Source organism: Heteronotia binoei, chromosome 13 (genome assembly GCF_032191835.1).
Source record: "Heteronotia binoei isolate CCM8104 ecotype False Entrance Well chromosome 13, APGP_CSIRO_Hbin_v1, whole genome shotgun sequence".
Lineage (NCBI taxonomy): Eukaryota > Metazoa > Chordata > Lepidosauria > Squamata > Gekkonidae > Heteronotia > Heteronotia binoei.
In genome coordinates this window covers 37572993-37597620 of record NC_083235.1, presented here as the reverse complement: position 1 = coordinate 37597620, position 24628 = coordinate 37572993, and the positions used below count along the sequence as shown (strand labels likewise).

At 41.6% G+C, this 24628-nt stretch overlaps 2 protein-coding genes across 7 annotated transcripts in view; one reads left to right on the top strand and one right to left on the bottom strand.

Moving 5' to 3' along the window:
* Positions 1–7731, bottom strand: part of C13H17orf75 (chromosome 13 C17orf75 homolog) — a 13050-nt gene extending 5319 nt beyond the window's left edge. Inside the window, exons 1-5 of the mRNA XM_060252822.1 lie at positions 7640–7731; positions 6513–6827; positions 4205–4282; positions 2858–2983; positions 1984–2124 (exon numbers count right to left, since the gene is read on the bottom strand). Coding sequence (XP_060108805.1) covers positions 1984–2124; positions 2858–2983; positions 4205–4282; positions 6513–6655 — 488 coding nt within the window. The 5' untranslated portion in view covers positions 6656–6827; positions 7640–7731. The remainder of the gene's footprint in view (positions 1–1983; positions 2125–2857; positions 2984–4204; positions 4283–6512; positions 6828–7639) is intronic.
* Positions 7728–24628, top strand: ZNF207 (zinc finger protein 207). Of its 6 annotated transcripts, XM_060252815.1 has the most exons (12): positions 7735–7930; positions 10918–11044; positions 12031–12169; positions 13295–13465; positions 14177–14252; positions 17657–17757; positions 20574–20734; positions 21405–21494; positions 22559–22801; positions 23473–23635; positions 23792–23975; positions 24194–24628. In XM_060252815.1, the coding sequence occupies exons 1-11, from the start codon at positions 7890–7892 to the stop codon at positions 23950–23952; spliced, it is 1473 nt and encodes a 490-aa protein (XP_060108798.1). In that variant the 5' UTR covers positions 7735–7889; the 3' UTR covers positions 23953–23975; positions 24194–24628. The 6 variants fall into 6 exon arrangements, with proteins under 6 accessions (XP_060108799.1, XP_060108798.1, XP_060108800.1 ...); XM_060252816.1 differs by having other exon boundaries at positions 7728–7930; positions 23792–24628; XM_060252817.1 differs by having other exon boundaries at positions 17657–17727; positions 23792–24628.

Here is a 24628-nt window from a genome sequence, read left to right as displayed (position 1 = left end):
TCCCCAGAAGGAAATGGCATTGTACCTGTCTGAGGTCCCACCCCTCCTCAAACCCCACCCTCTAAAGGCCCCACTCCTTAAATCTCTAGGCATTTCCTAACCCGGAGTTGGCAACCCTATCTCCTTCCCTATATCTGCCCCTCTGACTTCAGCTTTCCACTGCCTTCCCCCTCCCTGCAGCCTTCAGCTTTCCACCTCCTTCCCCCTCCCAACAGTCTGTCTCTGATAATGTTGTTGGTTTTAAGCACAGGCATTCAATCTCTCTCTGTGTCTCACTTTCCTTCATTATCACTCACTCTGTATCTGCTCTGTTGCCACAGGATGTCATTTTTTTCCCCTTTCCAGAGGAGAATAGGGAGGAGGTCTCAGCCAATCAAAGGAAGCCTTTCTCTGGCTGTTTCACACCCCCCTCCCTCAGCCAATCGAGGGAAGGATTTCTTTCTCTCCTCTGTGAATCAGTGTGACAGGTGGCTCAGCCAATGGGAAGTAGGGAGAGCTAGTAACTGCCAAAACTAAGGTGGTTTCAACTTGGTTTTTCTACAAACTCCTTTTATATCTGGAAATCTTTCAACCTAGTAAGTTTTCTTGACATACTTTCAGATGGTAAGCTCCTGCGAAAAAGCCAGTTAGAAGACAAAATTCACCACCCCCTTAATTGGTTTGAATATCTACAGGTAAAACACCTTATCGATCAGGTATCAAAATCTCATAATTTGGCTAGGCCTCTTACTTTTTTTGAACAATTCCTATCTAATTCACCTGCTACATTCAAAGGCTTAGTCTCCTTCTTATACAAAGGCTTAATTCTTGTAGACTGCACATACCCTCCCTCTTTTCAGCACCCATGGCATTTAGACTGTAGAACATAATTTACCAATGATCAGTGGCATCATATCTGGTTTTCTCACTCATACACCTCTTCCTTCTTAAATATTCAAAAACTAAGTTATAAAAAGGTAGTACATAACACCCCAAAAATTTCACCATATATCATCAGAACATCCTCCCTTTTGTTGGAAAGGTTGTGGGAGGGAGGCAGACTTCTTACATTGCTGGTGGCACTGTATATTTGTTAAAGAATTCTGGATTTGTTGTATCACATATCAAAACTATCACTGTTTACACCATCCCATTTACTCCTGAAGTGATATTATTAGACCCATGGCCTGATTTAATAATTTCACAGCTTAGCAAATCTTTAATTTCAACTTTACTTATGGCTGCCAAAATGGTCATAACTAAGAATTGGAAGACCTCTGGTCCGTTTTATATTAAATTTTGGTACTCAACAATATGGGAATTTTATTCCATGTACAAAATCCTAAACTCTGTAACACCTTTAGATAGATCTAATACTCCTAACAACTTATTGCTCAAATGGCTACCTTTCCTTTTCTCAAACACCTGCTGCTAGATCCTATATACCATCTCAACTATACGATGTTATTAATTTTATGTAAGGTATGCTATTTTGATGATCATTTATACACTTTAATAACTTTTAAATTACTTTTAAACAATTTCACTTTGTAATCCAGAAAGTATTGGATCTCATTGTTATTATGTTTTTCATTTACATTGGTATCACTGCTGCTGACAAATGTTTGTGTTTGTTGTTGTTATAAAGTTATACTTCAGTAAAATTTAATTAAATTTTTTAAAAAAACTTAAGGTTGGTTGCCTTTTACTGACAGAATCAGCTTTGTTGGCTAGTAATAGCCACTTGGGCAGGAGAGAGGAGCAGACTCAACCAATGACATGTAAGTGCTTTGTTTGTTGATATACCACAGTCCCACCTAGTTGCAACCAATCAGGTAGCTCGGTGTTGCCAAGATGAGAAGGCTTTTATTATATTATAGAAGATACAAGTGTGCCCAATGTTCTCTGTGCTCAAGGATGTAACTACAATACTGGTAATAGAATAGTTTTCCAGTTATGATCTACTTTTACATTCAAAAGTAACAACAACAACAAAAAGGATATAGTTCAAGCCCCTTCTCTGAGCCTCCCAAAAAGCAGACAACGTAGTCTAAGGAACAGACACTTGATTCTGAGCTTGCCATTTCTCCATGTTTTTCGGGCTGAAGCAGGCAGTAATAACAACCAACTCGGCTTTCTGGTAAACTGGACAGAGAAATACAGAATTAATTACATGTCAAATCAATTTTACTCTGTGTATATCATGCAAGAATTTGTCTGCTCATTGATCATATTATAAACTGAGGACTTGATCTACTGTGATCCAAAGTTTTTGAAGCCAGAATCTACAGACACTTCACAGTTGTCAATGCATCACATTAAGGAAGCTATGCAGTACACTCTTTGTCAACTCAGTATTAAGGCCAAATCTCAGGGAACTGGAACAACATGTCAAAGAGGCTGGAAGTATGTTATGATCAACTTTAAACAATTATACTTTGCTCTTCCCCTTGATCGGGACCCACAGCCATTTTTGCAGTGCTCTCCCCTCTTCCCCTTCATCCTCACAGGAAAAACTTTGTGAAGAGAAGTTAGGCTGAGAGACCATGACAGGTCCCGGCTCCCCTGGTGAGCTTCCATGGCAGAAGACACTTTAACCACTATGCTGCTCCAATAAAAGCAACCTTTATGTCTTCCTCCCATATCAATGAACATAGCAAAGGATATGGTGGCACAGGTCTCTGCCTACAAGTAGCAGCCAATGAAAAAGAGAAAGGTGAGGGAAACACATCCCACGATAACAGTACTTCATACATTTTCCAGGGAGAAAAGATGCAAGGCTACTTCATTTGGAAATGTCCATCACACCTCATTCCAGCCAAAGTATAAAATTATTTGACACAACGGAAAGGAGACTTGTAAGTCTACATTTTCTTACCTTAGCTCTACAGATGCAATGTTGCCCATCCCTTCAAAAAAGGCTCCCTTAGCAAGATGCTTGGCAATAAAACTGCGCAATTCTGCCTCTGCTTCCACTGGTAAGTTAGTGTCCACCAAAGAGAGGCTGAATGAATGAAAAACAAACACCGCTCAGTGAGGCACCTGATTCCCCTGGGCATTACCACTGGGTTTGCTAAAGCACCCACTCACTACAACAGGCTGCACTCAGGTGGGTGTACACAGATCTCGGTGGATTGTAACAGATCACTGCTGGAGAAAGTACATGATGGGCTCTCTCAGAGGCCACTGACAAAAGAAAGATACCACTAGCTTAGCAAGCAAAAGCTTTCTGCTTGGTTCTGTGTCCAGCAGTATCGTTTCCACACTGACAATGCCCAGATGCACTGAGGAGGCTGTTCAGTTGCACATACTTCAGCACTCTGAGCCCAACTGACTGATTCTGAAAAGTTCTGTTCAGGAAATAGAAACTTTGCTTTGTTTTGGTATCATCGCCTGCACAAGACTCAAATGAAAAGTAATTTGTTCCTTGGGGGGGGAACCCTTTAAGGCCCTTTTTCTGTCTCACCTGTAATTATGACTCTGTCACTTTCACAATTCTTGTCTCTATCGGGTTGCTGCCCCAAAATAATTTTAAGATTATGCCCCCAAGAGCAATGTTTATACAAGCCAGCCATCCCACAAACTTCCCATTTCTTAAGTCCCGGATAGCACTGACCCAAACATGGAAGACCAAACAAAATCCAAGCCACAGACATGCTAGTGCTTTGTCAGCTTTTAGAATGTGTCAGCCACATATTAATAACATTATTTTTTGTAAACCAGCTACCAATATTCACTTCCAGACTGGGATATGACAAGATACACTCAAGAGGAGCATGCTTCTGTTAGCCATCAAATCAGAAATCATAACTAGATGAACACAATCACTCTCCAGACATCTGGAACCAGTCAGGCCTTCAAGAGAAAAGAATGCAATGTTTTTCCAGCCTGGCATGATCCTATAACAATACTCCCAAAATCTGGCTCCTAGAGGCCCTCAGAAACAAAGTGGATATCTGTGAAGTAGAAGTACATGGTGGGAAGGGAACAGGGAAAAATCAACTATCCTCCTCTGCCAACAGAAGTGGACCTTTGGATAAAACCCATTTTTTTTACTCCCTTCACACTATGGGCAACCCCCCCCCCCCATGTCAATGACACTCACACATTCTATTCAATTTTGAGATGGGTACATGTTTTGAGAATCCTACCGCATTGTAGCTGTAGAAAACAGAATACACATCAGGAGATTCAGAGTTAAGAGGATCTGGCCATTCTGGATTACCTGAAATCATCCGAAGAAGGTGTTCCAGCTGCTGTACTACATGGACTTCCATCATCACTGTCTACTCCCTGCTGTGATCTAGGGGGAAAAGCCATTGTGAGCATTCTAAAAACACAGAACCTTTTAACTGCCTTTGCCGGACTCATGAAACTGCCTTCTACAGAATCAGAGACTTACAGTGCAATCCTAAAGAGAGTTACACCAGTCTAAGCCTATTCATTTTAATGGTCTTAGACTGGAGTAAGTCTCTTTAGGATTGTACTGGTAGTCCATCAAGGCTAGTGTTATCAACTCTGGCTGGCAGCCGCTTTCTAGGGCCTCAGGTGAAGGTCTTTCATATCACCTATTACCTGATTCTTTTGTAACTGAAGATGCCAGGGATTGTGGGAGAAGAAAGAAATCTGAAACAGGTAGACCTTTCCCCCACTCTTTCAGTGCCTACTTAGGGATTTTGCAGCACATGACTACAGACTTGGGGGCTAGTAAAAGCTTTTTTTCTGGTGTATATGTCATAAAACAAATAATAAAATCAAAAATATGAACAGTTAAGCTACAGTTCGAAAACAATTGGTGATCAAATGAAGGAAGGCCAAAAGGGAAACAGAATAATCGCTATCAGTGCACACACTCAATTCATATCAATAATCCCATTTAAGTTTTGCTTATCCCATTTTCTGGATTATTCATAGTCCATTTTTTTTTGCCAAGGCTCAATATGGATTACAACATTTAAAAACAATGCAGTAGAAACCATATAAGACATCCAACAAATAAAGCAATAAAACTGGACTATAAAATTAGAAAACAGTACAATAAAAACTGGATTATAGAAAATTTTAAAACAATGCAATCATAGTAAGATAACAGACCCAATAATAAACAGTGTGAACTACAGTTCCATTTCTTTTATAAAAGCACCTTCCTGGACCTTTCTGTTTTACCCAGAGGGCTTCTATCAGGCCTCCAAGCAACTGGCTGTCATCTGCTTCCTTATCCCTATATCTCGCTACCTTCTTCATAACAGCTTGCTTTGCAAGGCTTGCTCAATTGCACAGGAACTACAGAGCAAAACCTCTATTTTCTCCATTGGCTGAGGCTCCTCCATTGGGGAGAAATAGCTTGCTTTGCCAGGCTCTCAATTACACAGCAGAGCTACTGAGCCAAGCCTCTCTTCCTTCTATGGGCTGAGGCTCTCCCCCCCCCCCCCCCGAAGGAAGGAAAGAACCAGAGCTTCCTTTGCCCAGTTCCCTGGATCCCATGGGAGAAATACAAAGAATGCATCTTTAAGACTAACGAGTGCTAATGTTTTAAGCATGTTTTAAGTTTTAAAAAATATATATTTGTGTGTTCTTTATAAAATTTATATCTCTGCTACCTAATCTTAAATAGGTACACAAATAGCCCGGCCTGACATGGCTCGGCCCAACCTGACATGGTCCAGCCCAACGAGGTCTCATTTATGATCTGGCCCTCATAACAAATGAGTTCAACACCCCTGGGGTAGACAGTTCTAAAACCATTAAACATAGAGAGTTCACATTTTTTCTGTCTCTTTCATAAAGTTCGAATTCAGTGTCATCAGTAAAATCTAACAGAAGACTCAGAACTAAGACAAGTACTTCTTTACAAAGGCATACTTTAAAAAAAATTAAGTGGCTTTATTGTTAGCTATTAATTGTCGCTTCATTTAATGTTTTAATTGTTCTATCACAGATATAATAAAAGCCTAATGAGTGGCTCAATCCTCAATTTTCATTGGAAGTTGAAAGAAAATCATACCGAGAATACTTTTTAACATTCACCCTACTTCCCCACTTTTATCTGTTCAACCCTCTGACCCCTCTCACCACCCATTACATCTAACTGCTAACTCAGTTGATTTATTAATCCTGTTTATGATAGGACTCATGCCTAACCTTTCTACCTTCCCTCCTCTCTTTCCCTCTTACACTGGGAATTTACCCTTGAAATATTCATGGCAGAATTCGCACCAAGCCTCCCTTTTAAGGTGCCATGGGGCTTTTGTTTTATATTGGCCTAAAGGACGGACATGATCCAGCAGAGCTTGCTTGATTTCTTAACAACGGTTCCAAATCATTTGAGAGTAATATAGGGCTACGAGGACATTGTAAGCAAGGCGGTTTTTAATTTTTGGAGCTAGGGCGGTGATTGGGGGGGAGGGAGAGAATGAGGCACACTACAAATCAGAGATTATGAAGGGAGCAAGTAAATTGGGGAAGGCGGTTGTAGGGAGGAGAGCAATTCCTAAAGAAAAGGATACCCAGAGGCAGGCCCCGGAAGCCCTCACCTGCAGTTTTGGTAGCCGTACAGACAGTAGTAGCTATTGTTGCTACGCTCCAGTTTCCGCTCGTCCGAAAGGCCACCCCCCTCCTCGCTGCTCTCCAGTTCTCTGTCATCGCCGTCGACGGACTCCTGGAAAGAAGGCAACATCTTGCCTCCATCGAGAGCTTTGCTTGCGTCCGAGAGCAAAGCAAACCCGCTCCCCCTTCTGCCGTACGGTTCAGCTACACAGCTCCGTCATGCCTCGCCGTGCCGGGATAGAAGGTTCCGGCCATGCTGCGTTCCATTAATATCGATGAGCGAGGGAAACAGCGCTGCCTGCCTGCGGGTGTAAGAAAGGATGGATTCCTTTTTTCTGCCTCCCGCAACATTAATAGATTTATGGCAGAATTCACACCAAGCCTCTCTGCCTCAGCTTTTCTCTTACCAGCTTTATTCCTGGCGAACACACAATTTGCTCAGGGTTCATTTATATATATAACGTTAAAATAATGCCTTTATTGTCGAAAAATAAACAAGGAGTCTCATGGCCATTTAAAAACAATTTTATTGTAGGATAAACTTTTATGTCAACTGGAAGTTTATGAAAATTTATGCCAGAATTAAACTAAGTTTTTAAGGTGTCGAAAGATTCTTATTTTTGCTAAGATGGCCACCACTCTGGGGGCTTCTAAGTAAACATGCTTAAGATCGGAATACGACGTTGCCATTCGGAGGATACCTGGTGGGGGGAAACGTCAAGTCCGTAGGGATTTCAAGGAAAGAGTCGTTCATATGTGGTTTGCCTCTGTGCAGCGACCCTGGACTTCCTTGGTGGTCTCCCATCCAAATATGAACTCTGCCTAGACTTCCAAGAGCAGGCTCGCCTGGGCCATCAGGTCAGCGCGAGAACTCTCTACTCTACTGAGTCTACTCCCTAACGAGTAAACAGGACGCATTTCTTACATAGATTAAGTCTCATTGAATTTCTGAGTTTAAACTGCGGTAAATGGGATTTTAAATCGCTCGCTATATTCCAGATGGGGTAGAGAAAAGCTAAACTTGTTACAATATTTTGAACCCAGGCTTTGTCCCATTTTATTCGAAATTATAAAGCTAACCGTCATAAGCCCATTCCCAGCACTTCCCACACACCTTACTGCGAATAACCAATCGTTAATCTGTCGCGCTGGATGCTGGGAAAAAACCGCGCGTTCCTATCCCGAGTGACGGAACAATACGTAGGTGACGTCTTCTTAAGGATCCGTGCGCGCAATGCATGCTGGATATCGGGGAGCTCGTCGGAGCGGCAGCCATTTTGTGTCTGTCTGAGGCAGAGAGCGCGGTTTGTGGTGGTCGCTGACGGTTCTTGTCCTTACTCTTTCGTTAGCGGAGCCACGCTGTGATGGGTCGGAAGAAGAAGAAGCAGCTGAAGCCTTGGTGCTGGTATCCTTTAGTCACTCCGTGGCTGGGACTGGGCTTCTTATCTGGAAGCGGAAAGGGTGGGCTTGGCGGCCTGGCTCGGTTTTCTTCTGTCTGGTGGAGGCGGCGCGCCCTGCGGCCTACTTGTTTTACCTGGTCGGAACGGTGGGGTCTCGTGGACTTCTTAGGCCTCTTGCGCGCCTGCCCCGGCTCCATAAGCCTCCCTGGGCTAGATAGTTCCTCATTATTCGTGTGTAGTCTTTCTCTTCTCTTCGTGCTATCTGCTCGCCGCCCTTTCGGCCCTAGCGCGCTTCTCTTGATCAGTAAGGGTTGTCAACGCTTATGCATACCACTGTGGATATGCAACATGTGTAGCCATTAGTAGCTGATAATGTTTGTCCCTATGTCGTGAACACTTAATTCCTACGCCTTTGCATGTTCAGAATGTCGGCTTTTCGCTTATTTGTGTGTTTGGGGTTGGGTTGTTTTATTGGTATTTATTTGGCCACCTGGGCCTCTAGTGCTTCTCACTTCTTACTGTTGTGGCAAGAAACTTGGTTCCTATAAATTTCAGGGGGTTAGCATTGTTACATTTACATACCGGATTGTGTTTCTGAGTGTTGGGTAGTTTGCTTCCCATTTTCTCCGCATTGTTGTTTCGTATGCTACCTATGGATATGAGTGCTGTTATCCACACGATGGCATCTTCCATTTATTATTACCTCTTCTTTGACTCTTCCTCGATTTATTCACATTTAGGAGTTGTGGAGTTCTTGCGTGTGTTCGCCTGGCCATGCACTAGAACTTCAGATAATTACCTAATGTTTACGCTTTCTTCCTGCTTACCCTTTGGTCTAAACATGGAACTGGATATAATACTGGGGGAAATCTAGCTCTGCATTAGTAATGGTGAAGTAGCTTATAGGAAGGGTATGTAAAACATTTCAAGTCTGTTTCCAAGCTCTCTCTTGCTGCAGTTATTATTGCTGTTGTTTTTTAACTCCAAAGCAGACATGCTAACAGACTAGATTTTCTGTCATATCTATTGGCTCACTGTGTGTAATCTGCTTTGTGTCCCTGTGAGAAAGGCAGGCTATGCATAACGTAATAAATATATATAAGCGCTGTTCTTTTTTGGATTAAAATTTACTTAATTTTTTAACACAATGAACAGTTTGCTTAATGTTTTTATAGGCTTGTGTTGTGGCTGCAATTTGAGCAGCCAAATTGCTATTAATATATGATTTAAGCTGTAATTATTAGAGAGCAGTTTGAATTGTTGAATGTCCCAAAATGGAACTAGTAAGAACCACAGAAGAGCCTGTGCCATGACAGATCAACTATGTTGCTGTGTACATTACATTAGGATGTCACATGGAATGAGTGGAGCTATGTCACTTCATTTAATGGACCTTGCAAGTCAAGGGCAAGAGGCTCAGACTCTAATGAAGTACAACACAAAGCATGGGCCCAGACCGACATTTTAAACTGGCATAGGGATGGGACGTGAGCAGACCAAAAAAGCACAACCAAATGCACACATCTGTGTCCTGCTCCCGCACTCACCCTATCCGTAGTCACAGTTCAAAAAGTTACCACCAGGCTGCCCCAAGCCGCTTCTGGCTTTTAAAAAAAAATTCATTGATTCTGGGTGCACATGTGCATGACCAATAAATGAACTTTTAAAAAGAAACCCAAACCAAGCTACAGGGATGGTGCAGGACAGTTGTCTGTCCGTGCTGAGGCGCATCCTGGGTAGGATACAAGTGTTTTGTGGGAGAGCATGTGGATGGGCTTCTGCTCCATTTTGAGCCAGTCCAATTTGGAATGCTTCCATGTGCCCCAAGCTGCTGGTCTGGAACCAGCCAAAGATTATCTTCTTTAAATTCTCCATAAATCAAGAGCTTGGGGGTTCTACTGGAGCCTTCATTATCAATGGAGGCCCAGATAGTGGCCACTGCCAAGTCGGCATTTTTTCATCTGAAGCGGGCATGGCAGTTGGCCCCCTTCCTAGAGCGCCGGGACCTAGCAACAGTGATTCATGCAATGGTCACCTCAAGATTGGATTACTGTAATGCCCTCTACATGGGGCTGCCTCTGTGCCGAACCCAGAAGCTGCAGCTGGTGCAGAACGCAGCGGCTAGGTTGTTAGGGCTCCCAAAGTGGGAGCACATAAGGCCGGGCCTGCGTGGACTGCACTGGCTGCCAGTTATATATTGAGTTCATTACAAAGTGCTGGTTATTACCTTTAAAGCCCTATATGGCCGAGGACCTGTCTACCTAAGGGACCGTTGATTTTAACTTTTAATTAGAATGTTTTTAAGATTAATGTTGTTTTTAATATTCATTGTATAACTTATTGTATGAAATGCTGTTAGCCGCCCTGAGTCTGCTTCGGTGGGGAGGGCGGGATATAAATAAAATATTATTATATTAATGATAATGTCAAGGATGTCACATATGTGACACTTTTAGATTTGACAGAGACTTCTTGCTCCAGAGCTCTGTATGACATGAAACATGTTCCATTGCCAGAAGGGATGGAGAGTGGTTTTCTTTGTCAGATAGAACTGTGGAAAGATTGGCATTGCTTCTTGGTTTGCAAAACTCAGTGCAGCACGAGATGCCAGCTGTTCTAAGTCCACTGGAACACAGGTCTTAAAGATGAGTAGATAGAAGGCACAATTACTGAACTGTCAAAATTTGTTGACTTCAGTTCACTGGCTGTGGTCATTTATATGGATGTATAGCTGGGCATCTAGTTTTTGCTGGAGGATTTAGCAACTCTTCTTCCCAGTAAGAGCTTGGGATACTGCAGACGATACTGTATATATGTCTGTATCAAAGAAATTAAATGTGTAGAATAGGATTACGAATAGTAATTATAGGTGATCAGCGAAGTCATTTCTGATTTGCTTTTTTATAGTGGCCATTGTAATATTGATCTGTGCATGCATTTAATCTTAGGAGATGTGTTTTGGCTTCATGTTTTTCTTAACAAACTTGAACAGGTATTGTAACAGGGATTTTGATGATGAGAAAATTCTCATTCAACACCAAAAGGCAAAGCACTTTAAATGTCATATATGTCATAAGAAACTCTATACTGGACCTGGTTTAGCGATACACTGTATGCAGGTAATGCCATTGCTTCATGTGCTATTTAGTTGTAATGTGACATAGCATTTGTTAATCCTTATCTTTTCATTGTTTGAGAGCATTAATAAAAGTACCCTAATTGACACATACGGCAGCTGGATTCCAGAAACACAATTGCTTTACTGAAGACTTAATAGGCTGGTTAGGAAATGAGCAGTTCTTGTTTACAGACAGTTTGCTGTTTTCTACAAATAAACATTTCCATTTTCATAAAGTTACCTATGTTTGTCCTACAAAGTGTCACACACTTGTAAATTTTTTTTTAATTTTCAGAAACTTTGGGGTGTAGAGTGATAAAAATGGAAACTTCCTTTGTGGAATTCTAGCCACAAAGGAATGGAGTAAATAGCATGTGTATGGCTTTCCTGTCTTTTGGAAATTGCAGACATAATTTATCCATGTACAGCCCCTTCTGTTCACAACAAGAGAAATGTTGCATGTTCAAAGGAAAAAGGTTCTCCACAAATCCTCTTACGCCTGAGTGTACCATGATGATCCTTGGTCCATCTAATCAGTACAGATATCTTCATCTCTGAGTGTTCCTAACACACCTTACACTTTTTATAGTGCACATCTAGTATGTAACTTTTTAAGGTGAACTGGTTTAGGATAGAATGGAATACTTCTCTGTGAAACACTGTATATGAGCAGTGAAGGCTGACCCACAGGCACAAGTCTGCTGTTTTAGTGAAAGGCATTTAAGTCCTCCTTGAGGACGAGAATCCCAAAGTCTGATGCCCATCTGAAAGAAGTAACAATCCGATGAGGGAAAAATGCAATGCTAAACAGAGCTGTGCACTAAGTGTTCAAGCTTGTGTCTCAGTAGCCAGTCCCTTTGGGCATTTTGCTAACATACATTCCTGCTGCAGCTGCTATGTTCTCGTCTCTGTTCAAGAATAGCAGATATTAATATTAGCTACTTTGTGTGGTCTGGGTTTTTTTTATTTGCTTGATTTTGCACTTAGGTTCATAAAGAAACTATTGATGCTGTTCCAAATGCTATACCTGGAAGAACTGACATTGAACTGGAAATTTATGGTATGGAAGGCATTCCAGAAAAAGACATGGATGAAAGGAGAAGGCTGTTGGAACAAAAAACGCAAGGTAAATTGGAGCACTTTGAAAGTATTTTGCCCCACTATTTTCTGCAGTACATTTTTTATTGTGAACAACATAAGTAATGTAAAGATTTAAAAATGGTAGTTCTCTTTAAATTGTTTGGGAATGTTGAAAACCTGTTGAATTATTGCAACATTAACACGACTCATCTTGTGAATAGTTAACTAATTTTGAGCTGTGACCTAATAATTGCATTAGCAGTTGAGTCTTAAATTTTCGTAATTGGAAATGTAGTTAAAATGAAATTACTGCCAGAACAAAGTATCATTGTATGGTGATGGCTGTATTATGACGTGTCATATTTTTGCTGGGCTATATTATAAGTGTTGGTTATCAAAGACCTCACTTTTGATGCAGTTTTTGCATATTATAGTGGAAGACTGATACATTCAGTAACCAGTGGACTTTGTTTTTTAGTAGGAGATTCTACAACTAAGACTGCAGTGAATACACCTCTAGCTTTTACTCAAAACTTGTGAATCTGATTTGGCTGTATGATGGCATCACTGAGGGCACACAAACAATTTAAATAAATGAATATTTTGGTGAGGATTTTCAGAAAAAAAGGATGCATTTTCCAGGATGACTGACAATACGAAAATTATTGAATGGGGATTAGCTTGTAGAAAATGTAAGGCAAACTTTGAAAGACAAAAGTTCTAGATATAATGACAAGCCATTGTTTGGAAATAAGTCCGGTGTGCCCCCATCCCTCATATGTGTCTTAAGAGACTTTCTGGTTCATGACTAACCACGATTTTTTGTGGCATCATAGATGAAACAATAAACCAAGGCTTGTTTCCTTGGCTGCATACCAGATTCTGAACAATGTCTTCGTCTCTAAACTAAACAGACGCCCTGAGCCACTTGTGGGAAGGGCGGGATATAAATTCTAAATAAATTAAATAAATAAATAAATAAAACTACACACAAGCTTAAGAATTTCATAAGCTTGTTTCCATAATGCTAAATTTCTGTTTGTTATTAGGTCTGAGTCCATCTTTCCTGTCACAAATTGTGCGTTGAATGAGTCCACAGTGGAATATTTTAATAGCAAATCTTGGCTGCCAAAATGGTTACAAATAATTGAATGTTAAAATTTTATTTTAGCAGAAAGCCAGAAAAAGAAACAACAGGATGATTCTGATGAATATGATGATGATGACTCTACAGCTTCAACTTCATTTCAAGCACAGCCAGTGCAACCCCAGCAGGGATATATACCACCGATGGCACAGCCAGGTTTACCTCCTGTGCCTGGTGCACCAGGAATACCTCCAGGTAGCAGGCTATAAAATATGGAAATAATTGATACTTCTAGAATTTTAGTAGTGGAAGGCAGTTCAGTGGGATATTATTTTAGAGTCAGAAGTAATTTATATAAACTCCCTCTAGAATTTCCAGTAACTACATACCAGGATATTGCTAGGATATTTTTAGGATTTTGAAAACCTGTGATATGGTTGATTTTACACATTAGTTCAAATATTTCATTCTGTATGGTGATTTTCCCTGGATGTAATCAAGTGTTCTGTCTTTCATCCTTATTTTGTATTGAGGGACCATTTTGTTGAGGCAACTCACAAAGACATTGTTAAACCAACCCTGCCTAGTTCTTCTATCTAATAGAAGACTTCATTGCCCTATCCCTTTTGATGTTTTCATAAAGAACAACCTGCTGTTTAAAAGTGAGTTGCACTTCCTTGCAGAACTGTGTTTGGGTATAAGAAAAATGTAGGGAAGGGAATATCGGGTGGGTTATCAATCGGTAAAACAAATTGAAAATGGCAGATAATACAGGTATTGTTGGGGGAGTGTTCTTTGCACTGTTGTAAGGTAAACCCCATCTTAAATTTTAATAAGGTATGGGGAAGGTTTTGTAAGTTTTCACAATATTTATTTAGAGAACTACTAGATGTTGCTATAACTTCTGTTCTGAGCAGAGAATGCTTATATACAGAGCTCACTTCTAACAAGTATTCCTGCTTTCAGGTATCCCACCATTAATGGCAGGTGTTCCACCAATGATGCCTGGAATGCCTCCTGTGATGCCTGGAATGCCTCCTGGGTAAGAACAAATAGTGAGTTGGTAATATGGTCTGCAGTCATTTGTTTTTTGTGTTCTGTCCCTAGTTTTTTAAAACCTACAAAATAATTTGAAACATTCGTTTTCATTAATTTCAGCCTGTTTCAAAAATTACTTACTTCTCATTTGATATTCCAGTTATTGTATTGAAGTACATTCTATAGACCTTTAAATGCTCTTGATGATTCTTTGTTTGTGTATGGGGTGTGTGTTTCTCTATCTGTTATAAACTGGGGACCTGTTGTTTCATAAACAGCATTGTGAGACAGCTAGTGTAGTGTAGTGGTTAGAATGTGAGTCTGCTATCTGGGAGACCCAGGTTCGAATCCCCACTCTGCCATGGAAGCACATGGGGTGGCCTCGGGCCGGTCATTCCCTCACTGTCAAATTTGCTTTATTTCACAGGGTTGTTGTGAGGATAAAACGAAGGTTAATGATGTAAGCTACTTTGAGCCTCCATTGAGGAGAAAGGTGGGGTGTTAATTAAATAAAATCTTTGCTGGTGCCCTGCTGCACTCCTAAGTTAAGTTTTCCATCACCCACTTCTGTGCATCTTTCAACCCCACCCACTTCACACCTCTCTTTGCATCTTTCATGGATATAAGGATAAGTGGGCCAGGCTATACACCCCAGCTTTACTTTCTGGGGTCAGTAGATAGGGAGCAGTAATAGGAAGCTCTCTATCCATGCTTTGAATTAAGACTTGAAGACTGTGGAAAAATGTAGGCAGAGCTGCCTTGTATGGTTAGTAGAAGGAGATATTCTTTAAATTTATATTCAACGGTGGCCAAGGGTACCTTTCATCACCTTTGGTTGGTTGGGGAGGTCTTGCCACTCTGGTGAATGCTGTGGTAACATCTATATTAGGCTACTACATTTACTCTATATGGAGTGCTTTTGAAGACTGTCTGGAAGCTATATTTGGCACAGAATGGTTTGGCCAGCGTGTTGACTGGAATAGTTCATACAGGCCATATTATTCCAGTCTTAGTTGATCTATGCTGCCAACCAGTCTGTTTTGGGGGCCAGCATACCTTAAGGTATTGTCTTCTCCCATATGAACCTACCTATCCAGTTTTGGTCATTTTTGGAGGCCCTGCTTTGGGTGCCCCTGCCATCTTAGGCTAAATTGGTGATGACCAAAGAAAGGCCTACTTGGTGACAGTGCCAAAACTTTGCAATTCCATCCCTGGCTGCCTCCCTCTATTGTATCCTGTCAGCAGGTGAAGAGGTTTTTTTATTTGTTTTGTGTGCCCCCAATAACTGTTATTGGCCTGCACCCTGGTTTTTGGTGTTATTTATGTTTATACGTTTTTACTGAATTATTATATATACTGGGAATAAGGCCTGTTGTGCGGAAAAATACAACGGGCTCGCTCTAGAAAGAGGGTCTGGTGCCCACCAGCCTTGCTGACTTCCCACCCACTCAAGTGAAGGCATTCACTCTCCCCCCCCCCCTCCTCCAGGGGAGCTGATCTCTGCCATCTGGAGAGCATTTGTAATTCTGAGTGATCGCCAGCATTCACCTGGAGATTTTTTTTATTTTTTATTTATTTATTTGGGATTTATATCCCGCCCTTCCCACAAGTGGCTCAGGGCGGCTTCCAGTGATAGATCCAACAAAATTACAGTATTTAAACATATAAAGGGATCAGCATTTAAAACAGATAAAAACAGATAAAACCATGGTTATCAATAAATATTAATAATATTAATAAATATATCAACTGTATATAAAAGAAAGAAATCCGGCAAGTTACATTAAAATTCTCAAGCTAGGTATAGGCTAGCCGGAAGAGGGTCGTCTTACAGGCCCTGCGGAACTGTACAAGGTCCCGCAGGGCCCTCACCTCTTCCGGCAGCTGATTCCACCATGTAGGGGCCATAACAGAGAAAGCCCTTTCTCTGGTGGATTTCAAACGGGCTTCCTTCGGCCCAGGGATAGTAAGGAGATTTTGTGTTCCCGACCTCAGTACTCTCTGGGGAACGTGCGGGGAAAGTCGGTCCTTCAGGTAGACAGGTCCCAAGCCATATAGGGCTTTAAAGGTGATAACCAGCACCTTGTACCGGACTCGGTATATTACTGGAAGCCAGTGCAGGGTCCGAAGACCCGGCTGAATGTGTTCCCACTTTGGGAGACCCAATAACAGCCGGGCCGCGGCATTCTGCACCAGCTGCAATTTCCGAGTTCGGGACAGGGGCAGCCCCATGTAGAGGGCATTACAGTAGTCTAACCTCGAGGTGACCGTGGCGTGGATCACTGTTGCTAGGTCGTCGCGCTCCAGGAAGGGGGCCAACTGCCTTGCCCGCCTAAGGTGAAAAAACGCGGACTTGGCAGCGGCTGCTATCTGAGCCTCTATCTTTAAGGAAGGCTCCAACAGCACCCCCAAGCTCCTGACCCTGTCCGCCGCTACAACAATGGTTCCCCTGGAGGAAATGGCTGGTTTGAATGGTGGCATCTATAGCATTGTACCTGTCTGAAGCCCCACCCCTCCTCAAACCCACCCTCTTCAGGCACTATCCCTCAAATCTCCAGGAATTTCCCAGTCTGGAGTTGGCAACTGCTAAGTCACACTGGCTGTTATACTGGGGCTGCTGCTGAACAGGAACAAGCAGCCAGGCCTGGTTAAGTCATGCCAGTCAGGTGGCATCAAGTCACCCAGAGGGTACTGCAAGGCCTAGGGTAGCCAAACTCATGATGGAGCCTGAAGATCTCCTGGTATCACAACTGAACTCCAGACAACAGATCTTAACCTGGAGAAAACAACTGCTTTGGAGGGTGGACTCTATAGCATTCTGTTCAGCTGAGGCCTTTCACTTCACTGACAGAAGCAACCTTGGTTGCCTAAAAACAGCCTCTGGTAGCAGCTTTCCCAGTGGGCCAATCCTCATCTGTCCTGGGGTGAGGCTGTGGGGAGGAGGGAGGGAGGGAGTGACAGGAAAGTGGTGGCCATTATGGCATCTGAGGAAATGCTCCTGGTAGGGCTAGGCCTTGTCACCTAGTTGTGTTACCATTTTTATTCTGTCTCTTCACTGTTTCCTTGTTGCTGCTGTCTACTTTCTGTTCTGAATTCCACGGAGAGAGGAGTGGGCCCTGCCAATGGCATGCTACCTCTCTTTAGTGGCGGTCGATGGGCCAGTCACTGATGGAGTGCACACCACGAGGAATGGGAACACTGGAATTAGCCAATTTCATTAGGGAATTATTATCTATGATACTTTAATTTTAAATGTTTTTAATGTTGAAATTTTGTAATGCTTGATAATTGCTGCCTTGAACAGACCTCTATTTGGGTGGAAGGGCAGCATAGAAATGTTTTTGGCATCATATGCCATCAAATGTTTGTGGCAGGTTTCATTTTCATGCTGCTATTTATCTTTAATAGGATGATGCCTATGGGTGGAATGATGCCTCCAGGACCAGGAATCCCACCTCTTATGCCTGGTATGCCACCAGGTAGGTCAGGGGTGACGAATCCATACTGTGGTGAGATTACTTTTTTTTTAATAATCTGGGATTGCTAGAGTTGTTGGTTGCTTTGTAGAAATGTCAAAGCTGTTTAACTATCTCTAAGTGCAGTGTTCATTTTGACTGACAATTTAAAGCAGTTTGCACAAAACTTTGTACACCATTTCAATTAAAATCATAATGTTTTAATAATTTTAGAGAGAAATTGTTATAAGCACCTAGACTGTTGTGGTATGAAATATGTATTATTCCCAGCATCTAGGACAGGGGTGGGGAACCTTTTTCTGCCAAGGGCCATATGGATATTTATAACATCATTTGCAGGCCATAAAAATTATCAATTAAAAAACAGTACTCTGCTGAGGGAGAATGATTTAGACCAGCAAAATTAATGCAAATAATTGTTTTTCTACTTGAAGTCATGTGGGGAGAGCCTAATCTGGCACACGCACACGCACACACCTGGTCTGCCACCCTAGGCAAATGCATAGGTCCAGGGCTTTTTTGTAGAAAAAGCCCAGCAGGAACTCAGTAGCATATTAGACCACATCCCCTAATATTAGTGTATTAGGTCACACACTCATTAGCATAGTAGGCCATATTGGGATAATCAAGTGCAAACTGAACTGTGACAGTAACTTTTCCAGGCCCTGCAGCAATTCTGGCCAGCCAGCCAGGCCCCAGGGAGGCTGCTGCACAGTGCAGCTGGGCCCCATGATCCTTGCTGGCCAGCCAGGCCCCAGGAAGGCTACCACATGGCTTGGTTTGGTCCAGCAATCCCTGAGGGCTACACCAAATGACCCACCCCTGATCTAGGATAACTGCATGGGGGGAGTACCTTTGGTTTCTCATAAACTTTATCTAGAGTAGGTGTACTTAATGAGAAAAATTATTTAACATCACCTGAAGACCCTTTGCTTACTTGGATTGTTATCGTCGGCACTTTAATTTGGTATCAAGCTGGCAAACAAATGCCAGTTTTCCTGTTCTTATAATGTGGGAAAAAGTGATTTCTTGCTTTTTTAGAATAAAGAATTACAAGAAGCAGAAAATCTCTTCAAGCCATTTTTGTAACCACTTCAAATAATTTGAAGTTGTTTGTCTAGAGACCCTGAGTATGTAGTAAATGCGTGTGATTGATATAAACGGAAGTGAATAAATACCCCCAAAATACTTTATTGGTCCAATCTTTTTAAAACTTCGGAGGGGTTTTGAGAGGCATCAGCAGCTATGCTGCAAATTTGGTTCCTGTACATCAAAAAAACAGCCCCCCTAAGAGCCCCAAATACCCCCAGATTGATTCTCCATTATACCCTATGGAGATAGTCCTCTTAGGATATAATGGAGCTGAATATTTGCTGGAATTCCAACACCATACCAATATTTGGATTTGGGAATATCAGGAAGTACCGTATTTTTCAGACCATAAGACGCACCCCCCCCCCAAAAAAAGTGGGGGGAAGTGTGTGCGTCTTAAGGAGCGAAGGGACGGTAGGACGTACCTTCCTCCGGGGGGGGGGCGCGATCTGCTGCCTCTGCCTCCGATCCCAGCGCTTTCCCCGCGCCTGCCTGCCTGGCTCCAGCTCTGCTTCCAGCAAGCGCTGGGATCGCTCCACGCTGCCCCCACCGCAAACCCAGCGCTTCGTGAGCGCCGGCTGCGAAGGGGGCAGCTTGCTTCCTCCGGGCCTGTCTGGCTCCAGCTCTGATACTTAAAGCAAGCACCAGGATCGTTCCCTCCGCCTTCCGATCCCGGCGCTTGCTTTAAGCATCAGAGCTGGAGCCAGGCAGACAGGCACGGAGGAAGCACCCGCACCCAGGGAGCGATCCTGGCGCTTGCTGTAAGCGTCAGAGCTGGAGCCAGGCAGACAGGCACGGAGGAAGCACGCTGCCCCCTCTGCAGCCGGCGCTCGCGAAGCACTGGGTTTGCGGTGGGGGCAGCATGGAGCGATCCCAGCGCTTGCTGGAAGCAGAGCTGGAGCCAGGCAGGCAGGCGCAGGGGAAGCGCCGGGATTGGAGGTGGAGGCAGCGGATCGCCCCCCAGGAGGAAGGTGCGTCCTATGGTCTGGAGCGCCTTATGGACCGAAAAATGGTACTGATATTTTATGAATCCAATAGATTCAAATAAAAAAATGACTTTCCCCCGTGCATAACCCTAGTTTACTGTTTGCGTAGCTTTGTAAGCTCATATATTTATATATAGAAAGGGGATGAACCACGTATTTATGCTAAGAAAAGAAAAACACCACCCTATAGGCCCAGATCTTTTTGTGCATAATTTGAGTCAAGTTCCATTCCCAGTTTTAGCTCCACTGGTTAATTTGCCAGAATTTGACAGGGCCCAATACTTTATTGAAGTCTGCCCAATCATGTTTTCCTATATAGCTGTGCAGCATAGAGCAACACATCGGAGACTTTTGAATATGTGTAATGTAGAATTCACTGAATTCTTCTCATATTAGAGAGTAACAGGATCAGAACTTCAAAACCATCACCGGATTCAGTTTAAAGCAGAAATTGGTAGACCACACTTGGCAGTCTGAGTAGGATCTGGTTTCTTAGCTTACATCAGAGCTGGGTCATATAGTGCATGGTTGTGCCATTCTGACTGTTTGAGTTGCTTAGGATTAGTGGAATTTTCTTCATATCTCAACAGTAACACAGAATTAGTGTTAGACATGCATATAACGCATTGTGGTGACTTTTGCCTTATTTGCTTGTTCTGTATTAACACAATATGGTTTCACGTGGAAAAGACTATAGAGGCATGCAGATTAATACTGTCTGATAGTCTTTAAAATGTTGAGAAAACTACCATCAGAATAATTATATTACAGGTATGCCACCACCTGTTGGACCTCGCCCAGGTTTACCTCCCATGACACAAGCACAGCCGGTGACTGCTCAAGGTGTTCTTAACAGGCCTCCGGCTCCTGTTGTTGCAGCTCCAGCTCCTCAGCCTCCGGTTACAAAACCACTATTCCCTAGTGCAGGACAAGTAAGTTGTTATTTTTCTCCTGATAGTCTAAAATCCTTCAGCATTTGGGTTTTTCTTTTTTTCTTTTTAGCATGTCAGTTGTAATAGTTACTTCCAGTGTAGGAGCACTAGTATTCTGGTAGTAAGATTGTTAGACCAAATTACTTGCAGTGGATATTTTAATGAAAGCACTGTCTTACCATCTTTAAAACATCTGTTCTTTTTAGAGAGGACTGAAAGTAAAAGAGTGTGCAGGACAGCATGTATGCTTTGTAGAGAATTTCTCATACTCCTCAACTATTGATCATTAGTATATTCCATTCTTCTGCTTTCATATGAGATTAACATAACTGATAGTTTACTTGATGATCTTGCTGGATCAAAATAAAAGAATTGCAGACTACCATGGAATGAAATGCATGGATGATACATTTTGGATTTAAAGTCGTACCTTGCTTACTGCCGGAGTGGAATGGTCTGTAAGGCGAGGTATATGGACCTGTACTGTTTGATTTTATTTGTTGTAAATGAATGTCTGATTCTTGTAAATGTGCTGCAGAATCCTTAATGTGTTGCTAGATGTTGAATTTCCGCTGGGAAGATACAAAAATCAGTCTGACATCCTTCCACTTGGTTATTTTTCACACGTTATTTAGAGTCTGTTTACTGTTTCCTTTCTTTTATGCTACAGATGGGGACACCTGTCACAAGCTCAAGTACAACTTCATCCAATTCAGAACTGTCAGCACCTTCTAAAGCTCTGTTTCCTAGCACAGCACAAGTACGCAGGAAGTTGGAGTTTTTAAAAAATTGCTTTGCCAATTAACCCTTTAGACCCTTATGTAACTTTAAAATTCTGCCTAAACATCTTCAGATAATTATAGATTCCTGATCATGTTTAGCTGTTCACCCCATTTTAAATTGTTACAAACTTTTGCAAGCTGTGTGCAGTATTTTTATACAAAAAGGAAATGAGAAATTCTACATTGTGGTCTTAAAGGGTTAAAAAGCATGAAGCAGTTCAGTGCGTCTTAGCGGGCAGTGGTTTACCTGATGCATGGTTTATCTTTTCTAGCTTACGTTGTTCTAATGCATCATGAGAAATGTAGGGGAAAACTCAAAATTGCAATATGTGCTAAATCCCACCCTATCTAACTTTGGCTGGGAATCCAGTAACTAGTTCAAACATGTGCTGTTTGCTTATCAAAGCATTCTCTCATAACTGAAACATAAGAGCTATTTCAGAAGTAAACTTTCTAGGTTTTAATAGAGCTTCATCTTAGTGGCATAAATTTAGCTTTTGAAGGCTATTAGAAAGGAAAATAGTTCAGAGTTATAAAAGGATATTTAAGAGAGCCTCAGTATATTAGTACTGTTTTATGTAGAGAATGCTTTTAGACTGATTTGACTTACTATTAGAAAGTTTCACACAACAGCATTCTTACAGACAACCTTAAACATTCTAATTTGCTTTGAGTGCTAACTTTCTGAAAATGGTTCTAAACTAATTGTTGTTGAACTAGGCTAATTACCAGAAATAACATTCCTCGGGGAAAGTCTGAGGTATATTCTTATAGAGTGTATTGTATGAAATCGTGCGTGTTTTTGTTTTCAAAGGCCAGCAGCTAGTTACAGTTTTATTTTGCTTATATTGTGGTTTTTGATCAGTATCATTAACTTCATAGTTTCTATGTATGGGGTTTTATGTTTATTTTTTTCTGTTTGCTTTGTTATGTGAAAAGGCTGAACTTTTACTTTTGGGCTAATTTTACTGTGTGAATAGAGTAATTGCTATTCTACAATTTAAATACTACTGTGCTTAAATTTTACTTTTACGCTTTACAGGCTCAAGCGGCTGTTCCAGGGCCAGTTGGTACAGACTTCAAACCTTTGAATAACACACCTGCGACTACCACAGAACTCCCCAAACCTACATTCCCTGCTTACACACAGTCTACAGCTTCAACCACTAGTACAACAAATAGCACTGCAGCTAAACCAGCTACATCTATAACAAGTAAGCCTGCTACCCTTACGACAACCAGTGCAACCAGTAAGTTGATCCATCCAGATGAGGATATCTCTCTGGTAAGTTACAAGTACTCCCCTTGTGTCATTTATTGTCTCTAATGGTTGTAAAGCAAATCTGAGCTCCTTTTCCTAGCCCCTTTCTTTCAAATGTATTGTTTGACATGAATAGTAGTAGCTTCAGAATTGCTTCTCTTCATTTTACTTTATTCAATGTCGTTCTGAAAGTTTGCTGGAGGGAACATTAAAGACTTCTTTCAAACTATCTTTCTTGTATTAGTTGATGCTCTATTTAAAACCAATACATGTAAGTGAGTAAATGTTAATTATTATTAAATTTCCAAGCGTAGAAATGCTAGTATAATGATTTGTTCTAAGTATAGTTATGTCCAGTTATATGGAATTTTTCACTGTGTTAGGATTAACTCTAATAGAATAACTGTGTTAGGATTAACTGTAGAGTTACTCCTGTTTTAAGGCCATTAAATGGGCTTGCTGGAGTTAACTGCATTGAATTGTTCATAGTTCATCTGACAAGGGGAGGTTTGGCTCTTAGAAGTTTATACCTCGAAAATCTCTAAGGTGCTACTAGACTTGAATCTAATAGTTTATTTAAGGTTCATGTGTTATAATAAACCATTACTCTGTCAGTGTTGTCCAAGATGTATTTGTCTCAAACTTACTCTTCACATGATCTCATATTGTTGAACTTCATGTGTTTCCCTTCAAAGGAAGAAAGAAGGGCACAGTTGCCTAAATATCAACGTAATCTCCCTAGACCAGGGCAGGCTTCCATGGGCAATCCACCAGTTGGTCCAATTGGAGGTATGATGCCACCACAGCCAGGAATTCCCCCCCAGCAACAAGGAATGAGACCTCCAATCCCACCTCATGGTAAGCTTGACCTTATTGTAAGTATATAAGGTTTAATTATAATCTAACAAGCAGGAAGGTTATTTGAAATCTGAAGTTAATAACTTAATGAGTTTTACTAACGGAAATAAAGCGTAAAGTTTTTCATAACCTTTCCCCAAATGGTTTGCTTTACAGGTCAGTATGGTGGTCATCACCAGGGCATGCCAGGGTATCTTCCTAGTGCAATGCCTCCATATGGTCAAGGACCTCCAATGGTGCCTCCTTACCAAGGTGGACCTCCTCGACCGCCAATGGGAATGAGACCTCCTGTAATGTCGCAAGGTGGCCGCTACTGATTCAACTGCAAACGCTCTAATAGGTTTGGAGATTAAACCTTTTCTCATCTTGTGCTGTTAATATAGCCAAGCTTCCATCAATTAAAACTTCGTTGTGACTTTAAAAAAAATATCTTTCCACATACAAGGAACTGTTGGACATTCTTATTTTACATGGGAAAATTATTTAGAATAATAAAGAAGGAACTTTCCCTGATGTTGCAATTTATACTGTATGGCTTCTTTTTCATGTTTCATCTAGGTTTTTAGAAGTGAAGTATAGTAAATATGGTTCGTTAAATTGTGAAGGCGCTGGAATTACATGAACATACCATCTTAAAGGCAAGTTCTGTAACCTTATGTTGCTGTTTGTAAAATCATGCCTTCACAGCACTTCAGGTGCTGTTGGACTTCATGTCCCCAACAATAGTTTGGTGAGGGCTTTAACTGTTACCAGCTGCTTGCACACATAAGCCTGAACATGTAACAATATTTAATGTATTTAGAACTCCTCCTGTTGCAGAGTTTGAAATTGACCCACTAAACTCATGTGACTTTCTGTACTGTTAAACTTCATTGTAATAAAATGAAAGAAAAAAATTGTCTTTTTATTCATGACCAGCTGTGGACAACTTCCTGAAGGTTTGTACTGATGCATGCATGGTAGCGTGTGGTGTAATAAACACATATTTCCTTA

Bases quoted from the DNA above. Each gene is read 5' to 3' on its own strand.
- ZNF207 (XM_060252816.1), top strand. From the start codon at position 7,890: ATGGGTCGGAAGAAGAAGAAGCAGCTGAAGCCTTGGTGCTG. The intron at 13,466-14,176 runs GTAGCAGGCTAT...TCCTGCTTTCAG, and splicing joins TGCACCAGGAATACCTCCAG to GTATCCCACCATTAATGGCA. The intron at 23,636-23,791 runs GTAAGCTTGACC...TTTGCTTTACAG, and splicing joins ACCTCCAATCCCACCTCATG to GTCAGTATGGTGGTCATCAC.